At 58.2% G+C, this 19,380-nt stretch overlaps 1 protein-coding gene across 2 annotated transcripts; it reads right to left on the bottom strand.

Annotated features, from left to right (window-relative positions):
* Positions 1-1,529: 1,529 nt before the first annotated feature.
* On the bottom strand, positions 1,530-18,553 carry ALKBH5 (alkB homolog 5, RNA demethylase). 2 transcript variants are annotated; one of them, XM_075436342.1, is made up of 5 exons: positions 18,296-18,553; positions 17,293-18,094; positions 9,743-9,823; positions 5,049-5,204; positions 1,530-3,315 (listed from the first exon to the last, which is right to left on the bottom strand). In XM_075436342.1, the coding sequence occupies exons 2-5, from the start codon at positions 18,012-18,014 to the stop codon at positions 3,132-3,134; spliced, it is 1,143 nt and encodes a 380-aa protein (XP_075292457.1). In that variant the 5' UTR covers positions 18,015-18,094; positions 18,296-18,553; the 3' UTR covers positions 1,530-3,131. The 2 variants fall into 2 exon arrangements, with proteins under 2 accessions (XP_075292457.1, XP_075292455.1); XM_075436340.1 differs by having other exon boundaries at positions 17,293-18,091.
* Positions 18,554-19,380: the final 827 nt, after the last annotated feature.

The raw sequence follows: 19,380 nt of genomic DNA, 5'->3' as shown, positions 1-19,380 counted from the left end.
TCGCCAGCATCTCCGAGCGACAGTTTTACCAGACAGGTTACAGAAAGGGATCTAGACACCTGGATCCACGTGAAAAATGTGTCTTCTGGTTCTGAATCCAGGTTTCACTCCGGTGTTGTTCAGTGCAAAAGAGTTAAAAAAACCACATTATCTACACATATACATCCGTGTGTATAGAAAATGTCTGTACAGGTGGGGAAGATGGCCTGCCTACACGCTGGGGACTCCTCGCCCAGGAGATGCTACGGGTCAGGCCAGTTGCGTCCCGCTCTCTCTCCAAGGTGTCAAGCCCCAACCAGTCAGGTTGAAAACCAAGCGCACACAAGAACAGAGAGCGGCTGCAGAGCAGCTCCACTGAGGAGCTTCTGTCCCTCCGGCCACGGCTGCCACCTCAGACCCACCGCACAGATGCGGGGCAGGGGGGGAAGGAAGGAGGGGAGAGCTCCCGACCACGGCATGCAGGAATACCGAAACAAACTGGGAAAGGAAGGATACTTGCACGCGTACAGACAGCACGAGGACCGGGATGAGGTGATGGCCGGTACCAGGCTAGAGGTAAGACCTCAGGATGCCTTGCTGAGCCTCCAGAGAAGATGGAGCCAACACCTCGTCCCACGGGAGCCCCGCTCTGGGAAGCGGCCCCAGAAAGCCCGGCTGCTTCCAGCTTCATTCCGAGTTGACAGCAGGGTACAGTATCCAGATGGCAGAGGTAGGCGTAAAATTGGGAGCCGGTGGGGGAGAGAGGGAGAGCAGGCTGTGCAGAGCCGAGACCTCTGGCAGCGACCGCTGCCACCGTCAGCAGAGCCTGACGCTGCAGAGGGCACAGGGCACATCCAGGAGGAATCCAGACAGACAGCGAGGGACAGACACTGCTAGGCATCCTGCTAGCAGGCCGCCAGCTTGCTGGAGGTGTTTGCACCAGCCATAAGGAGGAGAAGGGGTCGCAGCTCCCTGCATGCAGTTTTGCTATCAGAGGAATGCCAAGCTTTCCAAACCAGGGGGTTTGTAGCCAAGAGCTGGCCTGGATTCTCCGCAGAGAGCTTGGAGGGTGAGGAACACCACTTCAAATGCTAAGCGTGGCCTGAAAACGGCTTTTTAAAGGTCTCGGAAGCATGAACTTTCAGGTCTCTGGGCAGACAAGACAGGTTCCTTCGAAGGCCGGCCGCAAGGCTGTGCCCGCACCTCCGCACCGAGCCGCCGGGTGTTGTTGTCAGGAAAGCAATCGGATAAAGAGAATCAGAGACCGGCACTGGGGGCCTCACCTACGACCCCCCTGCAGACCAGCGCTGTGCCGGAGGTGACGGCCGTTCCCTTCGCACTGGCGCAGCCGCTAGATCCAGCCCGAGCAGCAACCCCAACCGCAGGCGAGCGGCAGGAGCTGCACAACTCAGCGTGGAAGGAGAAGGACGCCGAGACCCAGATGTCAGCAAACGTGCTCGATCGCCAAGGAACGGCGCTCCGGGGAACAACGCCTGGGTTTGTTGTTTTTCTGTTTTGACTGGGAGCCCCTCAAGACAGCAGCAAACGGGTTTCAAAATATATTACATCTTTTTATTGCCAAGCGTGCAGACCATGAAGTGTGTGGGGGACACGACACTAAGAAAAACTACAATTCGAGGGAGGGCAAAGCAGTAAAAATTTAAAAATAAGACTACTCCTTACAACTGCCAACACTTGGGTTCAAAGAATCAACTGGAGGAAGTTTCTTAAAAGTACGGTTCTAAATATGGTGTTGGGCCCCAAACTTTGAAAACGCTGAGGCTTCGGTCTGGGCTGACGCAAACCGGGTGGGAGAAGAGCAGGAAGGCGGCGGACTTTCCAACGCCAACTCTGCGGGGCCGACTGCTCGATTCTTCTCAGCATTTTCTATAGCCGCCGGAAAGCTCCCTACCCCAGGACTACAGGCAGGAACAAGCCAGGGGGAAGGGGGCAGCTGCTGAACGCACCGAACTGGGGCCAGACCGGACCCTTGCAGCGTCCTCGCTCCCAGAGCCAGCCTCGGAGGGGACGGACCGCGGCCGAGCTGCCTGGCTCCCCCGAGGCTGCGGCAGCGCCTGTTCCTGCTCTGACAGAGCGCAGCCGGTCCCTCGGGATGGGACGCCATGCCGTCTCAACTCTCTCCACCTAAAAAGGGGCAGGGGACCGAAAGCCAGTCCCCCAAGCAGCGGAGAACAGTTCTTCTCCAGGCACCCCACGGCAAGCGTCCTCACGAGCGCAGCGTCTCTCCTACTCCTCTTTGCTATCTCCAGCTCTGGGAAGCAGCATGCACTCAATGCGATCGCTCACTCGGCAGCCCCCGGGCTCCAATATGGACCTCGGGGCGACGCCGGGCCGGCCTCCGTGAAGCCAGCCACATGTCCTTCCTCCTCAACCAAAAATATACCCCTGGTCAGACCAGCACTGAGAAACCAGAGCTCACATACATTCTTCTCGGAGAGGGCAGCGCTGGGACACGCAGGCTGCGAGCCCACTCTGGCTTGGGAAAAGGGACTGGAAAGGAAACCTATGGCATTTAAAACTGGTACTAAAGTGCAACAAAAAACGTCCTAAACCCTTTGAAATCAAATCGCAGTAAGAGGGGTCTGCAAAGCTTCAAACTTCCAGTTACTGCAGGGCACCCTTCAAACAAACCCAACAACAACTCGGTAAGAGCAGACCAAGGAGCCCTTTGGTGAAGCAAAAAACACGAGGCCACCACAGAGAGTTTCAGCTCCTGGGGTCAAACATCATACTTAGAACATTTGGAAAGGAAGGAAGTTAAAGCAAAAAAAAACAAAACAAAACAAAAATACAATTCTTGAATCTTGCGCAACGAAACAGTTAAACTTTTTGGTGTTTTCAACAGAAATCCCAACAGACAGCCTGGCATAACTTTATCTGCTTCCTAAGGGAGAGATGCCCGTCTGACCCATGACTCAGGACACCATGTGCACTGGACATGTTCCATCCTTACGTATGTCTCAGCATTCCTCCATTCATAAAAACAAATCGCTAGATCCTTCCTGTTTACTCTTCAGCCTGAAAGGAAAAACCAAAACTGAAGCTAGATGGAAGATAGCCAGAGAGAGGAGAAAGTTTTCACAGACTGGAGGCCAATCTCATCAGCTCCGCGAGCCTGGGAAGTGCAATCCTCAGTGTCGCCTCATTTTAACTTTCCTGGCCGGGCTGCCGTCCTCCTCTTCCTCGTCACAGTCCTCCGTGTACTCGTAAGACCGTCGCCAATAGTTCTCGGAGCTGAAGTTGCTCCGTCTCCTATGTTTTGGTAAGAGGACCGAGCGCCTGTTCTCCTCCTTATCCATTTCTAGAATCCGTGGCCTACGGAGAGAGAGAGGAAGAGGGAGCGAGAGCACATCCACGACAGGATTGAGGCATTCCTTGTGCGGACGCTATCTGCAGTTTTGCATACTTTGAGCGATACGGCTGACTGTTCCCACACCGCTTTCCCAGCGCCGGGCACTCAGCAGAGCAGGAACAGATCACCGAGCTGCACCTCCCGCCGGGAGGCTGAGAACTTTGCTTTCGATGGTGCAAGTCCTCTCCCTTCCCAGGGCAAGTTTTGGTCTTTACCTCCACCAGGGACGCTTCCAAACAGCCCAGTCACCTTTTTTTAAGTGCAGCTTGGGGCCCCAAGAAACATCCCTTGGGCAGGGGGGTCTGTCTCTCCTACAGCAGAACTCGCACCACAGAGCTGAGCTCCTTTTTCAGCTGCTGGGGTGCCTGTGGTGCAGGATTGAACCACAGCTCCGAACTCCTTTGTCCTCTCCACAGTCCTCTCAAAAATCAGCACAGTGCAACTGTTATTTCTGCAAAGCTGCCTCTGCTCTCGCCCGCCATCGCTCCGTAGTAGGACCGGGCTGGTGGGCTGCACGGACCACTTGTTCTACCCTAGGTGGCAACTGCTGAGTTCCTTTTGGAGATACCACTGTCTGATATCCATGCTATTTACCTGGGTTATACTGGAGCCCTCGAGGCCAAAGGAAGAGAAAAACGTGGTTTTGATACCCACCTGCTGCAGGAGACTACGCAACCCCCCCACCCCGATAAGGTCACATCAGGCCAAAAACCAGTTCTTAAGATCTGCAGATTTGTGCTGCATGATCGCTTCTCCAGTCACACACCTGCCCGCTGCGTGCTCAGAGGGGAGCTTTCACTTGCAGGCTAGCTGCTCTTCTTCATCTGCCTTCCTAGGCAGCGTCCAGGTGAATGAACACCGCTCATAAACAAGCCATCTCCACCCTCCTCCCTCCAGGACAGGTTGCAACACGGGCTGGGACCGCACAGCAGCCAAGGCCCGGGACCAAGCCAGCTTTCGGGGTTACACGATGTGCAGAGAACGTCCTTTCAACCCTTGGGAAGCTTTGGAGTTGGAGAATACCAGCAATGTCGCATGACAGCCGGCAGACTGGCTCTCGCTCACGGCTAGCAGTACGTTCACGCAGAGCAAGGAGGTGTTTGAGGGAAGCCTGGCTGCAGAGCTCAAGCTGTCTGAAACCTCAGCGAGGAGCTCCGCTGAAGGTCAGGCTTACACATTCACACGGTCTGGTTAGACACACAAAAACATACACATGCAGCTCTGGAACCAAAACAGGTCTGAGAAGCTTCCCAAGAAGGCCTTCACCTTTCCCAGATAGCAAAACCTCACGTTCTCTCCCAAGACTGCTTTCATAATATTGTTTAATGCAGCTGCACAGGTTGCTTGGCAATAGAGGTCAAAAATAATTAGCTGCAGGGAAACTACTGTTTTGAATGACTGCATTATCAAGAGCCAGCCAAATCTATTGCTTCTTCATTATGCCACTCACGGGATAAACAATGTAAGCTGCTTACAGCCAGCGCTCGGCCTCTGCAAGCCTAGGAGGAACGTATGAAGAACCTTGTTCTGATAAAACAGATCCGCACGCCACAGCAGGCGCCCGGGAGGTGCAAACTAGGATGTTTTTGAGCCTGCTGTGCAGCCTCTCTTGTCAGAGGCCAGGAACCTCAGACATGCGCTGACCTAGAGATACCCTCCAGAACATTGCTCTCGGGAGAGATCACGATCATCCTACCTGTGAGCAGCATCAGGATCCGCTTTGCGATGGGACCGCTTTGGTTTCAGGATCTGGTCCCGGTTGCTTCCTGACAGACGGTCAGAGTTATAACCTGGTGGCAACACAGAGCTACTCAGGGATTTTGTTTCCAATCGAGGTGCATCTAGTCTTGTTCTGCAAATATTTAAAGAGAAGAGAATTTGCAAGGAGTTTCTACAGAACCCCCAGCGCGCTGCAGCAGACGTCTGTCCTAGATGTGTCGAAGCAGAACCCTCAAGCCCAGCTGCACAGCTCAGGAAGAGGGTCAGGACTATCACGCTCAACGGCAAAACAAGCTGCAGCTTTCCGGTGCTTGCCTCAGCTCTAACCTTTGCCATCGTGGTTCGAGGGAAGGGGTAGGCTTAGGGACACACGTAGCCACGAGGTGACTGCAAACGGTGCTGGGCTGACTGCAATCCCAGTTACGGGATACGGAGCAGAGGCGTCGGAGCCCCTGCGAAACCCTGTGAAATCACAGTGACTCGTCAATAACTCGCAGCTCCAGTTAAGCCACCTGGGAGATGCCCTGCGAAATTCATCATCACCTACACCAGTAATAAGTGCTTCTATCTGGAAACTCCCTGCTGTCTCGAGATCTCATGGGGTCAAGCATTTCTCAGCTTGACTAAGACATTTAAAAAGCTGAAGTCCAAGTCGGGAGAAGGTCTACAAAACTGAAGCTGCCCCACAACCACTCCAGCAGTGCAGCACCGCCTTGTTCGTGCTGGGACAGAAAGCTACAGCGGAGAGCAAGCACAGCTCGTCCCAGAGCAGCACTGCCGCTGGCCCAGGCACGACTGCAGCCACGCACACGGGGAGGGAGGCAGCAGTCGAGCAGCAGGAATGCAGACTCGATGGCACAGCATCTTCTCACGGCGCTATCACCATCTCCCAGCTCCGCGTCGTTACCATCAGCTTACGGGCACTGCGAAAGTCTGTTTCAAAGCACAGGCTGAAGCCTAAGAACGGGCTAAACACACCAAGGGGTGGTACCGGCGCTCCAGAGCTGCCGGTTTCAGGATGAGCCAAGCCACTTGCCAGAAGGAAAGGCACCCTGATATTGTGCCTGCATCCTGTCTCCCTCCTTGGGATTAGGGGTGAATATCGAGGGGGTCTGGGTGAAAGCATGGGGAGAATCACTACTTGCTCTCTGGTGCTGAGCTTTAGCTCCTGAGGGAGGTTTCCACAGAAGAACCCCAGCCTAAACTCCCACGAGGAAGCACATCCAGTTGCCAAGCTTCCTCTCTGTCATCGGGCAGAGCCTCTTCAGTCAACCAGGGCGATGCCAGGCTGGCACACGCCAAGCTGGGCACGGCAGCCCACGTCCGCCCAGGATGCCAGAAACAAGGAACGCTTCCGCAGGCAGCTGCCAGGCTGGAGCCTGCGTTAGTCCGCAACGTCGTCGTCCTGAGCTGTTCTCACCTCCAGGACTGGACCCAGTCCAGCCCGCACACCGAAGGCATTGTGGATCCTGCCCCGGACAAGTTAGGTGGTTTAAACACCTCTCAAATACAATAGCAAATACAGGCCTGCAATTAAAACAAACCAACAACCAAATACACTGCAAGGGCAAGGAAACACCAGCCACGCTCTCTCTGTCCGCAGAGCAATGCAGGTATGAGCTGCAAGAGCAGGTACGAGGAGAGGCTATCCTCAAACGGAGAGCAAATTACCTACCAAAGTTCAGGGTGAACAGAGTAACTCCCTGTCGTAACTGCTTACAAACGGCAGCATAAGCCTCTAAAATGACTTTCAAGACCCACTTGAATAGGTCTCATTTCTATCCTCACCTCCCACATTACCTCTTTCCACATCTCATAAAAAACTGAGAGCACCGTTCCTCCCTGCCCAGCCTCTTGCTCAAAGCGCTTCCAAAACCTTGCTGGCTCCCCGCAGCCCTGCACCCCGACATGCAGGCAACGCTGTAAACATCATCACGCCACAGCACCAAGTGTTTATGACCTACTTGGTAACCGCGCTGCTCGCAAGCATCCTCCGTCTGAACATGAGGAAGAACTTCCCTCTGAAGGTGACAGAGCCCTGGAACAGGCTGCCCAGGGAGGCTGTGGAGTCTCCTTCTCTGGAGATATTCCAGACCCGCCTGGACGTGGTGCTGTGCAGCCTGCTCTGGGTGACCCTGCTTGGGCAGAGGGTTGGGCTGGGTGACCCACGGAGGTCCCTTCCAACCCCTGCCATGCTGGGATTCTGTGATTCTATGTGAAACCCAGCCGCTTCTCCAGCTCGTGCAGCTTTGTCCTCCTGCCACTGCCAGCAACAACGCCTCTAGAACCACGCGCTCGGAGTAGTGGCAAGAACTGAACCAGACTCCGACGTCTGCGGCCCAGCAGGCTCTGGCAGCCTATTCAGAGCCCAATATCCCAGCCCTGAGCTGCAGCAAAGCTTACGCCGCTCTACAACCCAACGGATCTGATCCGGCTGGAAAGCTCGGGGCTGATTCTTACCACGAAATGAGGAAGAGGAGTTTTATGAGGCCGCTGGCCGCTCCCAAGCCTCTCGTGCTAGCAGGCTACCAGCAGAAGTAGCTGTTTCCCTGGTTGCATAACACGCTATTTCAGACCGCACGAAGTAGCGTGATCCGGGACCAGGGAATGGCGCTGGCCGCAGCACTACACGGCGCGGGGATGCGAGCGCAGACAAAGGTCACCGCGGCCCTGCTGTGCAGGCATGCGTGCACGCGGGACTCGGCGAGGAGACGGCCGCCGTCACAGGGGATAAGCAGCAATTAATAAGCTCTATTTGGCAGCAGAGCGCACCCTTTGGCAAACAGGCAATCGCCATGTATTCACCAGGGCTGCTAAGCTCTACGGAGATTACACACAAATAATTACCAGGGGGTTTCCACTTCGCTCAAGAGAAAAATCCTGTTGCGGTTTCGTTCAGCCTGCCAGTCAAGTGAGCGCATCGCCGTCTGCGCATGACCGTGCGAGACGCTTCTCCAGCTCTGACACTACGCAAATCAGGCCCCTGAAATCAGGGGAAGGCAGAAGGACACACTGCTGCAGAAGGATGGCTAAACAAACATCGCCAATACGGCTCTGAGAGGAGCTAACGGGCCTTCTCTGTTCGGTGGTGATGCACCAGCTCAGCTGGGGACATCTCCACCAGCTACGCGCTTCCCAGTTGCACTCTGAGGACAGCCAGGCTAGACTGAAATAACTCAACACCCTTAGCTCACAGAGGCTGGCAAAAGCAAGAGGTGGAGCCAGTTTAAACATGTATGTGAGACATCTGCACCAGTTTGGGCAGCTTTAGCTCATTCAGCCCAGTCGGTCTTTCCTAGGGAACCAGTCCATGGCCTAGGACAGGCAGCTTCTCTACCCCAAAGCCCAACCACAGCAGCTACAGGACCTGGAGATGCCTTCTGCTGGTGCTCGCCGAGCAGTCACACTGCTCTTCACTGGCTGCAGTAACCGACAACGTGAACGTAATAGCCTTTCAGTTCTTATCACAGCCCTCTCACCTTAAACCTCACGTGGCGATAACCAGCTATGGGGTGGTTTGGTTCCAATCTGTCTGTCCTTCATCCCGCTCCATCAACTGCCACATCTCATCCTGCCTCCCCGGCTCTGTGCTGATCTCGCCGGGCTAACACCTCAGGGCCGCTGGCTTTCCTGCCTTCATTTCCTGGGCCTCTCTAACCAGATGTCCAGCTCCGCTCCGCTGGCTTTGTGCCACATCTTCACAACGCTGCCAGACTTGTTTTTGAAAGTCTGAATCTACACCACTTGCCTGCTAGCCTTCTGCCAGCCTGAGCCACAACTGCAGCCCCACCATCGTGCCCACACTCTCATTTGGGTTTACAGAACTCGAGTCCTGTGTGTTTTCACTTGCAAAAAGATTTCTCGACAGCGGAATTACTGCTGACACCTTCTAAGGCACACTCAACACGGGCCAAGGTGCGGCAGTCACATTTTTTTGTCTCCTAGTAGAAAAAACTGGTGAGAGAGGACATTTCTGGGCACAAAAAAAGGTTATACTAAGGGAGTTTGGAGTGGGGTTGGTTAACTTTTTCTCCATTTTCTGAAGAGCTTTAGGAGCAGGCACTGGCTGATGAAATGCTGTCGGCCGAGCAGGACAGCCTACCTTCTAAAACAGGAAGCGTGCGATACCGTTCGCAGGGCCTGGCTTCCCAACACCGACTGAAAGGACACGCTCTGTAAAGCGACCACTAAACTCACTGCATCCGCTTCCCTTCGAAGCCAGCATCTTCCTCTTTCTCCCCAGGAAACGAAAGCCATGCTACCAAGAAAACTTTATCTGCTTTATAGGAGATTCTTCGTGAGGAGCATCAGCTCCTAAGGACTGCCCAGGAGAGTTTGAAATCCTGGCTGTTTGGAGTTGGGCAGCCAACGAAAGCCAGGTGTTTGCACATGAACAGCGTTTGCAAACCCCGGCGTTACGAGGAAGAACCGCTGCACAGGGCCGAGCAGAGGTGAACTCTGCAGTAACAACTTCCACCTACTTCCACTGGCCCAGTGATGGGGACAGCAAGACACAAGCAAGCATCAGGGTGACATCTAATCAACAGGCAAGAGCAAGCCAGCAAATTAACAGGCAAGGCAGTTTTAAAGTGTGTCTTTAAAAGCACCTTAGGAAACACCACAACGCCACGTTCAAGTTTATCTTACTGTCCGGAGGGCTTCAACACTTACTTTCGAAGGATGATGACAGCTCTCCTCTCCTTGATGTCCTGTGGTCGGATACAGTGTGTAATTTCGTCGGCTGCATACCCACTGACAACAAAAACAAAAAGTCGCTGTGAGAAAGATGACAGGCAGAGGCAGAAAGCGGTTGCCAGCCTCAGCAACTCAGGTTGGCCAGCCACGTCCGAACTTCCACCATGAATCCCTCCTCCAAACACCATTCCCCGGGCACACGGAAGCTAGACTTATAGGAAGGAAGAAACTTCAGGAAAGAATGAGGACAGTCAGGGTTTGGTTTTTTTGGTACTCGATATTTTAGCACACATCAGAGGAAACTGCCACCTGCCATAACAATGTGAAATAAGACACATAGAAAACGAGTTTATGGAGTGTAAATTCAGCCAATTCACTTATCAAGGGACTAGAGATCAACAGGGGAAAAAAAAAAGCCAGCACCTTGCTCCAAAGCACCTTCTCATGCCATGTCGCCGAGAAAAACCTCTCTCCTGGCCGAGATGCGCAGCATAGCCAGACACGACCAGGCACCGGAGTCAAGGAGCAGATTCTTTAGCCGAGGAGGGGGTGCAGGGGTGGGTGGCACGAGTCGAGCATCTCCCCCAGGCACAGATGCTGCCGCTCTCCCCGCTACCCCAGCGTGGCACCTCCTCAGCCATGGTACAAACACCCACTCCCAGGACAGCCCCAAGCCCAACGCACACGGGGTGACCTTCGAATTCAGGCCCCCTCAAACCTCCCCGCCACGGGGCTCGCGAGGCGAGGCAGTGACCCGGGCCGATGAAAACTGCTGCATCGCATGCAGCTGCGTGGCCACGCGGTACCCGCTCCCGGTAGTGGTGTTTTGCTGTATGAGATGACTTCACCCACTCCACGTTTCTAGCAGGCAGGAGCAAAGCCACGGCCAACGCGGGGCCCCAGCCACCTGCAAAGCACAGGAGCGGTTTTCTCGCGTCTGCTTCTGCTGTTGAGCGCAGCTCCTGGGGTCCAGCACAGTACACGAGCTCGCGGCGCGACCGTGGAAAGCAGCCATCACATCTGCTCAGACAAACAAGCCACCCGGAGCTCCTCTCGTCACTCCCACAGGCGCTCGGGTCCGAGAGCTGGGCCTGCCCTCTACCTGCTGTTTGCAGAGCGCCTGTTCACAAGTCTTCTAGAGCCCAACGCGGCGAAAGGAGAAGTTAAACGCCTTCAGAGCCGCGTGAAACGGCTGACGAGGACAGGAACGCCTTTGAAGGGACATCACAGAATCCCAGCATGGCAGGGGTTGGAAGGGACCTCTGTGGGTCACCCAGCCCAACCCCCTGCCAAAGCAGGGTCACCCACAGCAGGCTGCACAGCACCGCGGCCAGGCGGGGCTGGAATATCTCCAGAGAAGGAGACTCCACAGCCTCCCTGGGCAGCCTGGGCCAGGGCTCCGTCACCCTCAGAGGGAAGAAGTTCTTTCTCCTGTTCAGCTGGAGCTTCCTCTGCTTCAGTTTGTGCCCGTTGCCCCTTGTCCTGTTGCTGGGCACCACTGAACAGAGTCTGGCCCCATCCTCCTGACACCCACCCTGCAGATATTTAGAAGCATTTCTAAGGTCCCCTCTCAGCCTTCTCTTCTCCAGGCTGAACAAGCCCAGCTCCCTCAGCCTCTCCTCGTAGGAGAGATGCTCCAGTCCCCTCCTCATCCTCATAGCCCTGCGCTGGACTCTCTCCAGTAGCTCCTCATCTTTCTTGGACTTGGGCGAAGGCTGCTCACGCCACCCAAAGCAAGCACACCCCAGCGCTCGTCTAACCTGCAGCAGCAATCATCGAGCACGCTCTCCCCGCGAGGCTTGGCCATGAACCTGCTGCCAGGATGGCTGACGGCACGGCCAGGGACACCGGCTTGCAGGGTATTCGGGACGCTCGGAGCAGAGAACAGATCACGCACACGCCAGTCTTCTCTGGGGATGGGACCGGGTTTCCTTTATCTGGTTAGATAACCCACCCACTCACCGAGACACACACACCTCTCCAAGGCGGATTTGCTGCTTTGAGAAGAGAGTTAAGAGCCTAAGCCCCGCTCAGGTAAAACAGGGGTTGATGTCCATGCCCCCGCCCTCCGGGGCACCGCAGAACAAGCCAGCGTTATGCCAAGGGGCTTATAATGATGCTCTGTTACGTTCCAGGAATCTCTGCGTCAAGCTCCAGCAAATTCATTAATATCACCCATGTTAGCATTCAACTCGGCGCATCCTCAGCGACACGCTGAACGTCAGGAAGAGGTCTGCTTCCAGACCCGCACCCTCACAGAATCACAGAATCCCAGCATGGCAAGGGTTGGAAGGGACCTCTGTGGGTCACCCAGCCCAACCCCCTGCCCAAGCAGGGTCACCCACAGCAGGCTGCACAGCACCGCGTCCAGGAGGGTCTGGAATATCTCCAGAGAAGGAGACTCCACAGCCTCCCTGGGCAGCCTGGGCCAGGGCTCCGTCACCCTCAGAGGGAAGTTCTTCCTCGGGTTCAGCTGGAACTTCCTCTGCTTCAGTTTGTGCCCATTGCCTCTTGTCCTGTCACTGGGCACCACTGATCAGAGTCTCTCCATCATGAGCTGTCAGCCTGGCCCCTCGTTCACCCTCCCCAGGCAGGAACCCGCTTTCCTGGGCACTTTCCGAGCGGCACCAGGCAGAGGTCGCGGTCCCAGATGCTCACGGGCAGCACCAAAGCAAAAGCCCCAGTACCCCTGTCCGAGGCCCTAATGGGGAGCCACCAGTCTGCCCCAGTGCCACACTGGTGTGGGAAAACCCAGCTTGCACCATCTCAAACACAGGGATGGCATCTCTGCACGGCCCTCCAGCGAAGGGGTTCGCACGGGCACCAGGCAGAAAAACGGAAGAACGAGACTGTTTGGTCGGGTCACGCTTGTTCTGCTTCGTGCCAGCGTGAACTTCTCACCCACTGCCCGGCCTTGCCACATCCTGGCGATGGGTGAAGGGGCAGACGCTGCAACAAAACACCCGTAACGATATCGAGGGTCTACCCAGAGATTTCTGGCCCAGAGAACAAACCCAAAGCGTGAGGTAAGCAGCAACTCGAGCACGACGTCTCCAGCCTGGAGTGTTTTCCAGAAGAACATGGGGAGGTGCAGGTGCCACCCACACACCACCCCAACACCCCAAAACTCCAATCGAACCTGGCAGATCTCACACCCCCAATTCCTCCCCGAGTCTCTTTCAGTCCAGAAGAGCTACTGCCGAGCCCCAACATGACCGCTTCGCACGGAGACGAAAGCAGATTATTTTTTTGTACAAATCTCACCAGAAAGGAGGCCCTGAAGTTCCGCGGAAACTCCGAGGAGAAATATTTCCAGGGCTTGACGACAGCCAGGCCGGCTCGCAGGCAGGGGGACCTCACGCGCCAGCCCGCGGCGGGGTTTGGGCAGCTCCAGGCTGTGCTTGCGGTTCAGGCAAGCTGCGGCCACAAACCGCGGGCGCGACACCGAGCGGTTCAAGCAGAGCTTGAGCAAATCTACCTGCCTCGTCGCCGCTGGCACACGCACAACTTCCTCCACGCCAACGGCCTGTTCGGAGGGATCGGACTTTTCTGGAAAAGCCTCTGACCCAGGCAGTTGCAGAGAGGTTCCTGCAGCTGGGAAGAAAGCAGGTTCATCCTCCAGAGACTCCAGCCAGCTCCGATTCTGCTACCGCCAGGCAGGCCTCGAGACACCAGGAGACGCGAACATCACGATGCGATTACAGACAGCAGCGAGACAACCTGGAGCGCTCGCCAGCTGCAGCAGGGAAACCCACACGGCGTACAAGCTCTCAGAACTCGGGAGCCGCTACCTTTGGTCACTCGCTCCTCTGGCCGACTGCAACCGCGCTACTTCCAACCACGGTTCGGAGACGTGACGCCTGGCAGTTAAACGAAAGCCGGCTCGGTGCCGAGATCAGCTACCTAGGGCAGGGGCTGTAGGGCACGGTGTGGCGCAGGGGTCCGGCCGGCTCTGCATCCCCCCCAGCTCCCTTCCCTTTTGTCCAGTCCAAGCACCTATTAAAGCAAGTGTTCCCCAGATGAAGGTACAAATTATTCACAGAATCACAGCATGGTGGGGGTTGGAAGGGCCCTCTGTGGATCACCCAGCCCAACACCCTGCCCAAGCAGGGTCACCCAGAGCAGGCTGCACAGCACCGCGTCCAGCCGGGTCTGGAATATCTCCAGAGAAGGAGACTCCGCAGCCCCCCTGGGCAGCCTGGGCCAGGGCTCCGTCACCTTCAGAGGGAAGAAGTTCTTCCTCATGTTCAGCTGGAGCTTCCTCTGCTTCAGTTTGTGCCCGTTGCCCCTTGTCCTGTTGCTGGGCACCACTGAACAGAGTCTGGCCCCATCCTCCTGACACCCACCCTGCAGATATTTAGAGGCATTTCTAAGGTCCCCTCTCAGCCTTCTCTTCTCCAGGCTGAACAAGCCCAGCTCCCTCAGCCTCTCCTCGTAGGAGAGATGCTCCAGTCCCCTCATCATCCTCGTAGCCCTCCGCTGGACTCATCTCCTCCCCACTGCTTCTATCGATTGGTGCTTACCAAATAATTGTTAAAAAAAAAAAAGAAAACCCTCCAACGTGGCCCAGCCAGCAGCCCCCACCAGCCAGCTGATGGTCCACAGGACTGAACTCCATCCTAACTCCAGCTGCCCGAGCAGAGCAGCACAGAGCGAGATGCTGCCGCCGCTTCCTCGCTGCCCAGCTGGCAGTAGGACAGACCCGCAGGAGCACCCGCTTCCCGGGGCTGCAGGAGAAGAGGGGACCGGGAGGACGCCTCCTTCCAGATGTCAATACCTACAAGGAGAAATCATCACCACAGATGCAAAAGGAGAGGAGAAAGTGCCTTGCAAGGAGAGCAAAGGGCTCATTAGCGGGTCGCGGGGCGGCTTAGCCTTCGTCTGGCTGGCAGAGGTGCACAGTCCAGCCAGGAGAAGCCCCAGTCCACCTTCTGAACACCAACCTGTCATCTTGAGATGTGAATGCTTCCCAGTTTGAGGTGGGTTCGGTCTTTGCAAACACCACAGCCTGCTTCAGGGTCGGCAAACGCAGCCAAGGGAGGGATACGGGGAAAGCCCCCCCGCAAAATCCCTGCCGGGCAGGCGGCTACAAAATGGGGAGGACAACTTGGACCAGTCTGCTGAGAGCAGGAACAGGACAGGCGGGATCCGGGGAGAGCCCCAGCACGACGCGGGGGGCAAAGAGAGAGATCCAACAGCTTTGCGTAGACCCCCACGGTTTCCCCACGGTAACTGAACGCCAGCAGCTACCCTGGCTTCCCCGGCCAGGCGGCGTGCCAGCAGCAGCCACTGACCCAGCAATATTTGAATCCCAGACATTACAGGCATGCCATTTCTATCTGCGCCGTTTCCCCATCTCCAGGGCAACTGCCTTCAGCAACTGTTTGCTGGGAGGAGAAAAAGCCAAGTTTGGAGAGTTGACCTCAACACGACCAAGGGCTGGATTTCGGAAATACAACCCCGGCAGCCTACGGACTGTCTGCACCGCTCCCTGCTCCTCCCAGATCGACGGGGTTAGAGGGCAGGAGACCTGCCCGAGCCCAGGAACCTGCACCCAGCCAGGATCACACCCTCACAAAGCAACCACCCTGGCAGAACCTCTCTGAAGTGAGTGCTGAGTATCTGCTAACTGCTGTACCAAAATTGAAATAATCCCCCTTGATAAAGTCTATTATTTGCTGGAAAGCAGCACATCTGAGGCCAGGGATGGGTCGGTCAGAAACCAGCCCTTCAGGTCAGAGTTAAAAGGTATCTTGGTTTAATTTGTTTAGTAATTTGTTTAGTAATTCGGCCACGTCAATAAACTGCTTCGGGCAGCCAGGTGACGCTGGCCACCAGGCCACGTGCACGGGCCCGGGACACAGCCCGCTCCGACGCCAGGCGCCCCGACCTGCTGCCTCTTCCCGGCAGTGCTGGGAGAAGAGTGAGAGTCTGGGACAAGAAAACACCATTTCCCCGTGCTGGGGTGGAGAAAAGCAGCTCTCCCTTCTCCCGCCCTCGTCCCCTGCGAAGTCCCGATCCTCCTTCGCGTGCGAGGCCACCAGAGCTTTCCCGGTGGCCTCAGCTGAAAGAGTGACCCTGCATTAACTGCCAAGCACGCTTCAAAGCGAGGAAATACTCTCACTATCCTTAAAAAGAACGAAAACCAACCAACCTCTGGCTACAAAAGGAAGGACAGCTACTTACTGTTTACTCCAGGGAAAGGCAGCAAAGGGGTTCACACTGCCAGCAGGAAAACGAGGGTAGAAAGTTTCCCTCCTCCAGTCTAAGAGGACGAGACGGGGAGCGGAGCCATCCCCGGGGACGGTAAAAGGCGACGCGGCAGGACGGGTCCCCCCCGTCCCGGCTCCACGGAACCACTCACCTCCGCCCCGTCCTGCACCCACCAACCCACCGCAGAACGAGAGCACTTCCTGGGCGCCGTTCCCGCTTCCCTCCGCAGCCTCCCTGCTCCCTCGCTAATCCCCACAAGTTACCTAACGCCGGGGATCAGTTAATGTTTGCGCAGCTTTGCCGAGATAACAGCGACGCGAGATCTCCGCATTTATTATTGATGCCCCAGTCAACGGCGCGAAGCTGCGCGGACGCAGGGGGGGGAAAAATTCCTTCCCGAACCCCGCGGCGATCGCTTTACACGCCAAAGCAGGGGATTGTGTTACGGCCTGGGAGCCCTGAAAGCCAGCCTGGACCTTCACCGGTTAAAAAAAATAAATAAATAAAATAAAACCCTAAATGAGGGTGCAGTTGGGAGCTCGGAGCAGCGCCGGCAGAGTCCGGGTGACCGTTGCCCCTGGCAGGGAACGCTCCGACCTTCGGGGACGGCAGGGACCGGTGCTCGCCGCGTCAGGCAGCGTCGGCGCCGGGCTTCGGGCCGCTCTCCCCCAGACCCAGCACCCTGCCCGGAGGCAGCGGGGATTCGGGAGCAGGCGTTTCCCAGCGCCAGTCCCAGCTTTACCGCCGGGCCGGCTGCGTGACCTTGGGCAGGTCATTTCACCTCCGCCGCTCTTCCTCCGGCTTCCGAGAACGCGCGTAAAGTCCTTCCTCGCGCCCGCGACCCAGCGCTTCCGAGCGACGGTGCCGCGGGGCTCGGCACCCCGCTCTCCCATCGGCGTCAGGAAGGGGAGGGTTTAGCATTCCCAGTTTCGGGACTGGGAAGGCGAGGCCGTTCACACCTCCTCTCCACGTTTAAGGTCAGGTCGGGGAGGCCCCGAGCTAAGAATAGACCCAGGAGCCCCGTCCCAACCAGCTGCTCCGTGACCGCTCCCGGGCACAGGATCCATTTTGTGCCTCGACGTGTTATTTTAACCGTTTACGGGAACCGTGGAGAAGCTCGGTTCCACGAGCCTCCACGCTCCCACCGGGACTTTTCCCCCAAAATCAATCACCCTCCTCAAACCCCCATCCACCACGGCGGCAGGAAACCCCTGCAACCCCCTCCCCCAAGATCCCACCTTCACCCCTCCCGTCTCGGCGAGACCCCGGCGCCGCCATCGCCGGCGCGCATCCCCGCAGCCGAGCCCCCGTACCTGAGCACCGTGACGCTTCCCCTCTTGACGGGCAGGAAGAGAACGGGCTCCGAGACCCTGATGGGCTTGAACTGGAATTTACACCCGAAGCAGAGCGCCGAGTCGCTGAAGAAGGAGACGGAGACGATGGGCCTCTCGAAAATATGGATGGGGTCCACGTGGGAGACGATGCAGCCCCCCGGCTGGTAGTCGTTGATGACGGCGCTGTTGACGAAGCCCTCGGGAATCACCCGGTGCTCCACCAGCTTCCTGATCACCAGGTCGTGCACCCACTCGGGGATGGCGTCCACCTCGCCGCGGGGGTACAGGCGCTCCTGGCCGGGGCCTCGCCTCTGCAGCTGAGACCCGTAGGTGTACCCCTCCCCGAAAAAATACTTGTTCCGCAGCGGGGCCCGGTCCACCGTGTGCTCCTTGTAGAGCCCCTTCTCCGCCCGGGACACGACGTCCTCGATGCGGGCTTCGATCTTGGCGCACTCCTCGGCGCTGAAGAGGCGAAGCTGACGGATGCCGCTCTTCACTTTCCGAGCTTCTTCTTCCTCCTTCTGCTCTTCGTAGTCGCTGGGTTCCGAGCCGGAGTCTTCCTGGTGCCGACGTTTGTACGGTGGATCCGGGGGTTCCCGGGGGAGGCTCCCGGTGCCGTTGCCGCCTTTGTGGCCGTCCCGGTAGGGCATCATGGACTTGAGCTTCTCCCGCAGGTCGGTGTAGCCGGTGCCGGCCGCCATAGCGCGTCGGCAGCCTCTATCGATGGCGGCGGCGGGCGGCGGGGGACGCGCAGCTGCTGCTCATGGCACCCGCCGCCCTGCTGGGAGAGCCCCGGGGGAACGGGAGGTGAGGGCGGGAACACGGGGAACCGTTTGACCCCCACCCCCCACCCCCCCCCGTTACCTCCGCCCCGCTCCCGGTGGGCAGCACGGGGCCCGGTGGGCAGCACGGGGCCTGCTCGCCCGCTCCCCGCCCCCCCCCCCCCCGCCGCGGTGCCCGGCCCGGCGGACGCCACACTCACGGCTTCGGCCCGGGGCGGGCGCGGACAATGCTGCCGGTACCGCTCAGGCGGCGGCGGGGCCTGGCACATGCCCGGCGGCCCCGGCGAGGCGCGGTGCCCGGCCCGCTCCCGCCGCCGCGGTGCTGCCCATGGCGATGGGGGGCGGGTGGTGAGGTGGGGGGGGGGGGAGGGGGTGCGGCGGCCGGGGGGTCTCGCGCGGGCCTGTCCCGCGGCGCGCTACGTCACCAGCGGCCAGCCCGACATCCCGGATCGCCGCGCGGCCCGCCCACCGGGCCCGCCCCGCCCCCGCCGCGCACGCGCCCCCGCCGCCACCGCCCCCTCCAGCCCCGCCCCTCCGACGCACGTACGGCCACGCCGAGGCCCCGCCCCGCCCCGGGCCCGGCCGCCGCCGCCGCCGCCGCCGCCCTCGCGTCGCGCAGGAACCGGTACCGGCAGCGCCGCGACGCCCCGCCCCGCCTCCCGGCTCGGCGCTGATTGGCCGGGGGGGCGGGCGCGAGCGGCCCGAGTCGGCGGCTGATTGGGCGGCTGGCGGGCGGCGCGGGGGCCTAGCGGGCGCAGCGGCGGGTGGGGCGGGGGGGGCGTTGGGGTGGCCGCCGAGGTGCCTGCGGGCGCGCGGCGGCGGGGAGCGACCGCCCCCTGGCGGGCGGGGGGAGCGGAGGGGCGGGGAACTGAGGGAGAGGGGAGGGGCAAATGGAGGCACTGGGATGGGGAAACTGAGGCATGGGGGTAGGGGGCAATGGAGGCACTGGGACAGGGAAATAGGGGAGGGCAAATGGAGGCACTGGGGTGGGGAAACTGAGGCACGGGGGCAGGGGGACATGGAGGCACTGGGATGGGGGAAATGGAGGGACGGGGAGGGGCAAATGGAAGCACTGGGATGGGGGAACTGGAGACACTGGAATGGGGGAATCTGAAGCACTGGGATGGGGCAAAGGGAGACACTGGAATGGGGAAACTGAGGCACTAGGAAGGGGAAATGGAGGCACTGGAATGGGGAAACTGAGGCATGGGGGTAGGGGGATATGGAGGCACTGGGATGGGGGAAATGGAGGGATGGGGAGGGGGGAAACTGAGGGATGGGGAGG

The sequence above is a fragment of the Opisthocomus hoazin genome, chromosome 15, assembly GCF_030867145.1.
Source record: "Opisthocomus hoazin isolate bOpiHoa1 chromosome 15, bOpiHoa1.hap1, whole genome shotgun sequence".
Taxonomy (NCBI): Eukaryota; Metazoa; Chordata; class Aves; order Opisthocomiformes; family Opisthocomidae; genus Opisthocomus; species Opisthocomus hoazin.
The sequence above is the reverse complement of the archived record's forward strand: the minus strand, read 5'-3'. Positions and strand labels throughout refer to the sequence as shown.

Coding starts and splice junctions, on each gene's coding strand:
- ALKBH5 (XM_075436342.1), bottom strand. CDS start 18,014: ATGGCGGCCGGCACCGGCTACACCGACCTGCGGGAGAAGCTCAAGTCC. Junction 9,824..17,292: donor GGAAGCGTCACGGTGCTCAG/GTACGGGGGCTC, acceptor TTTTGTTGTCAG/TGGGTATGCAGCCGACGAAA. Junction 3,316..5,048: donor GATCCTGATGCTGCTCACAG/GTAGGATGATCG, acceptor CTCTCTCCGTAG/GCCACGGATTCTAGAAATGG.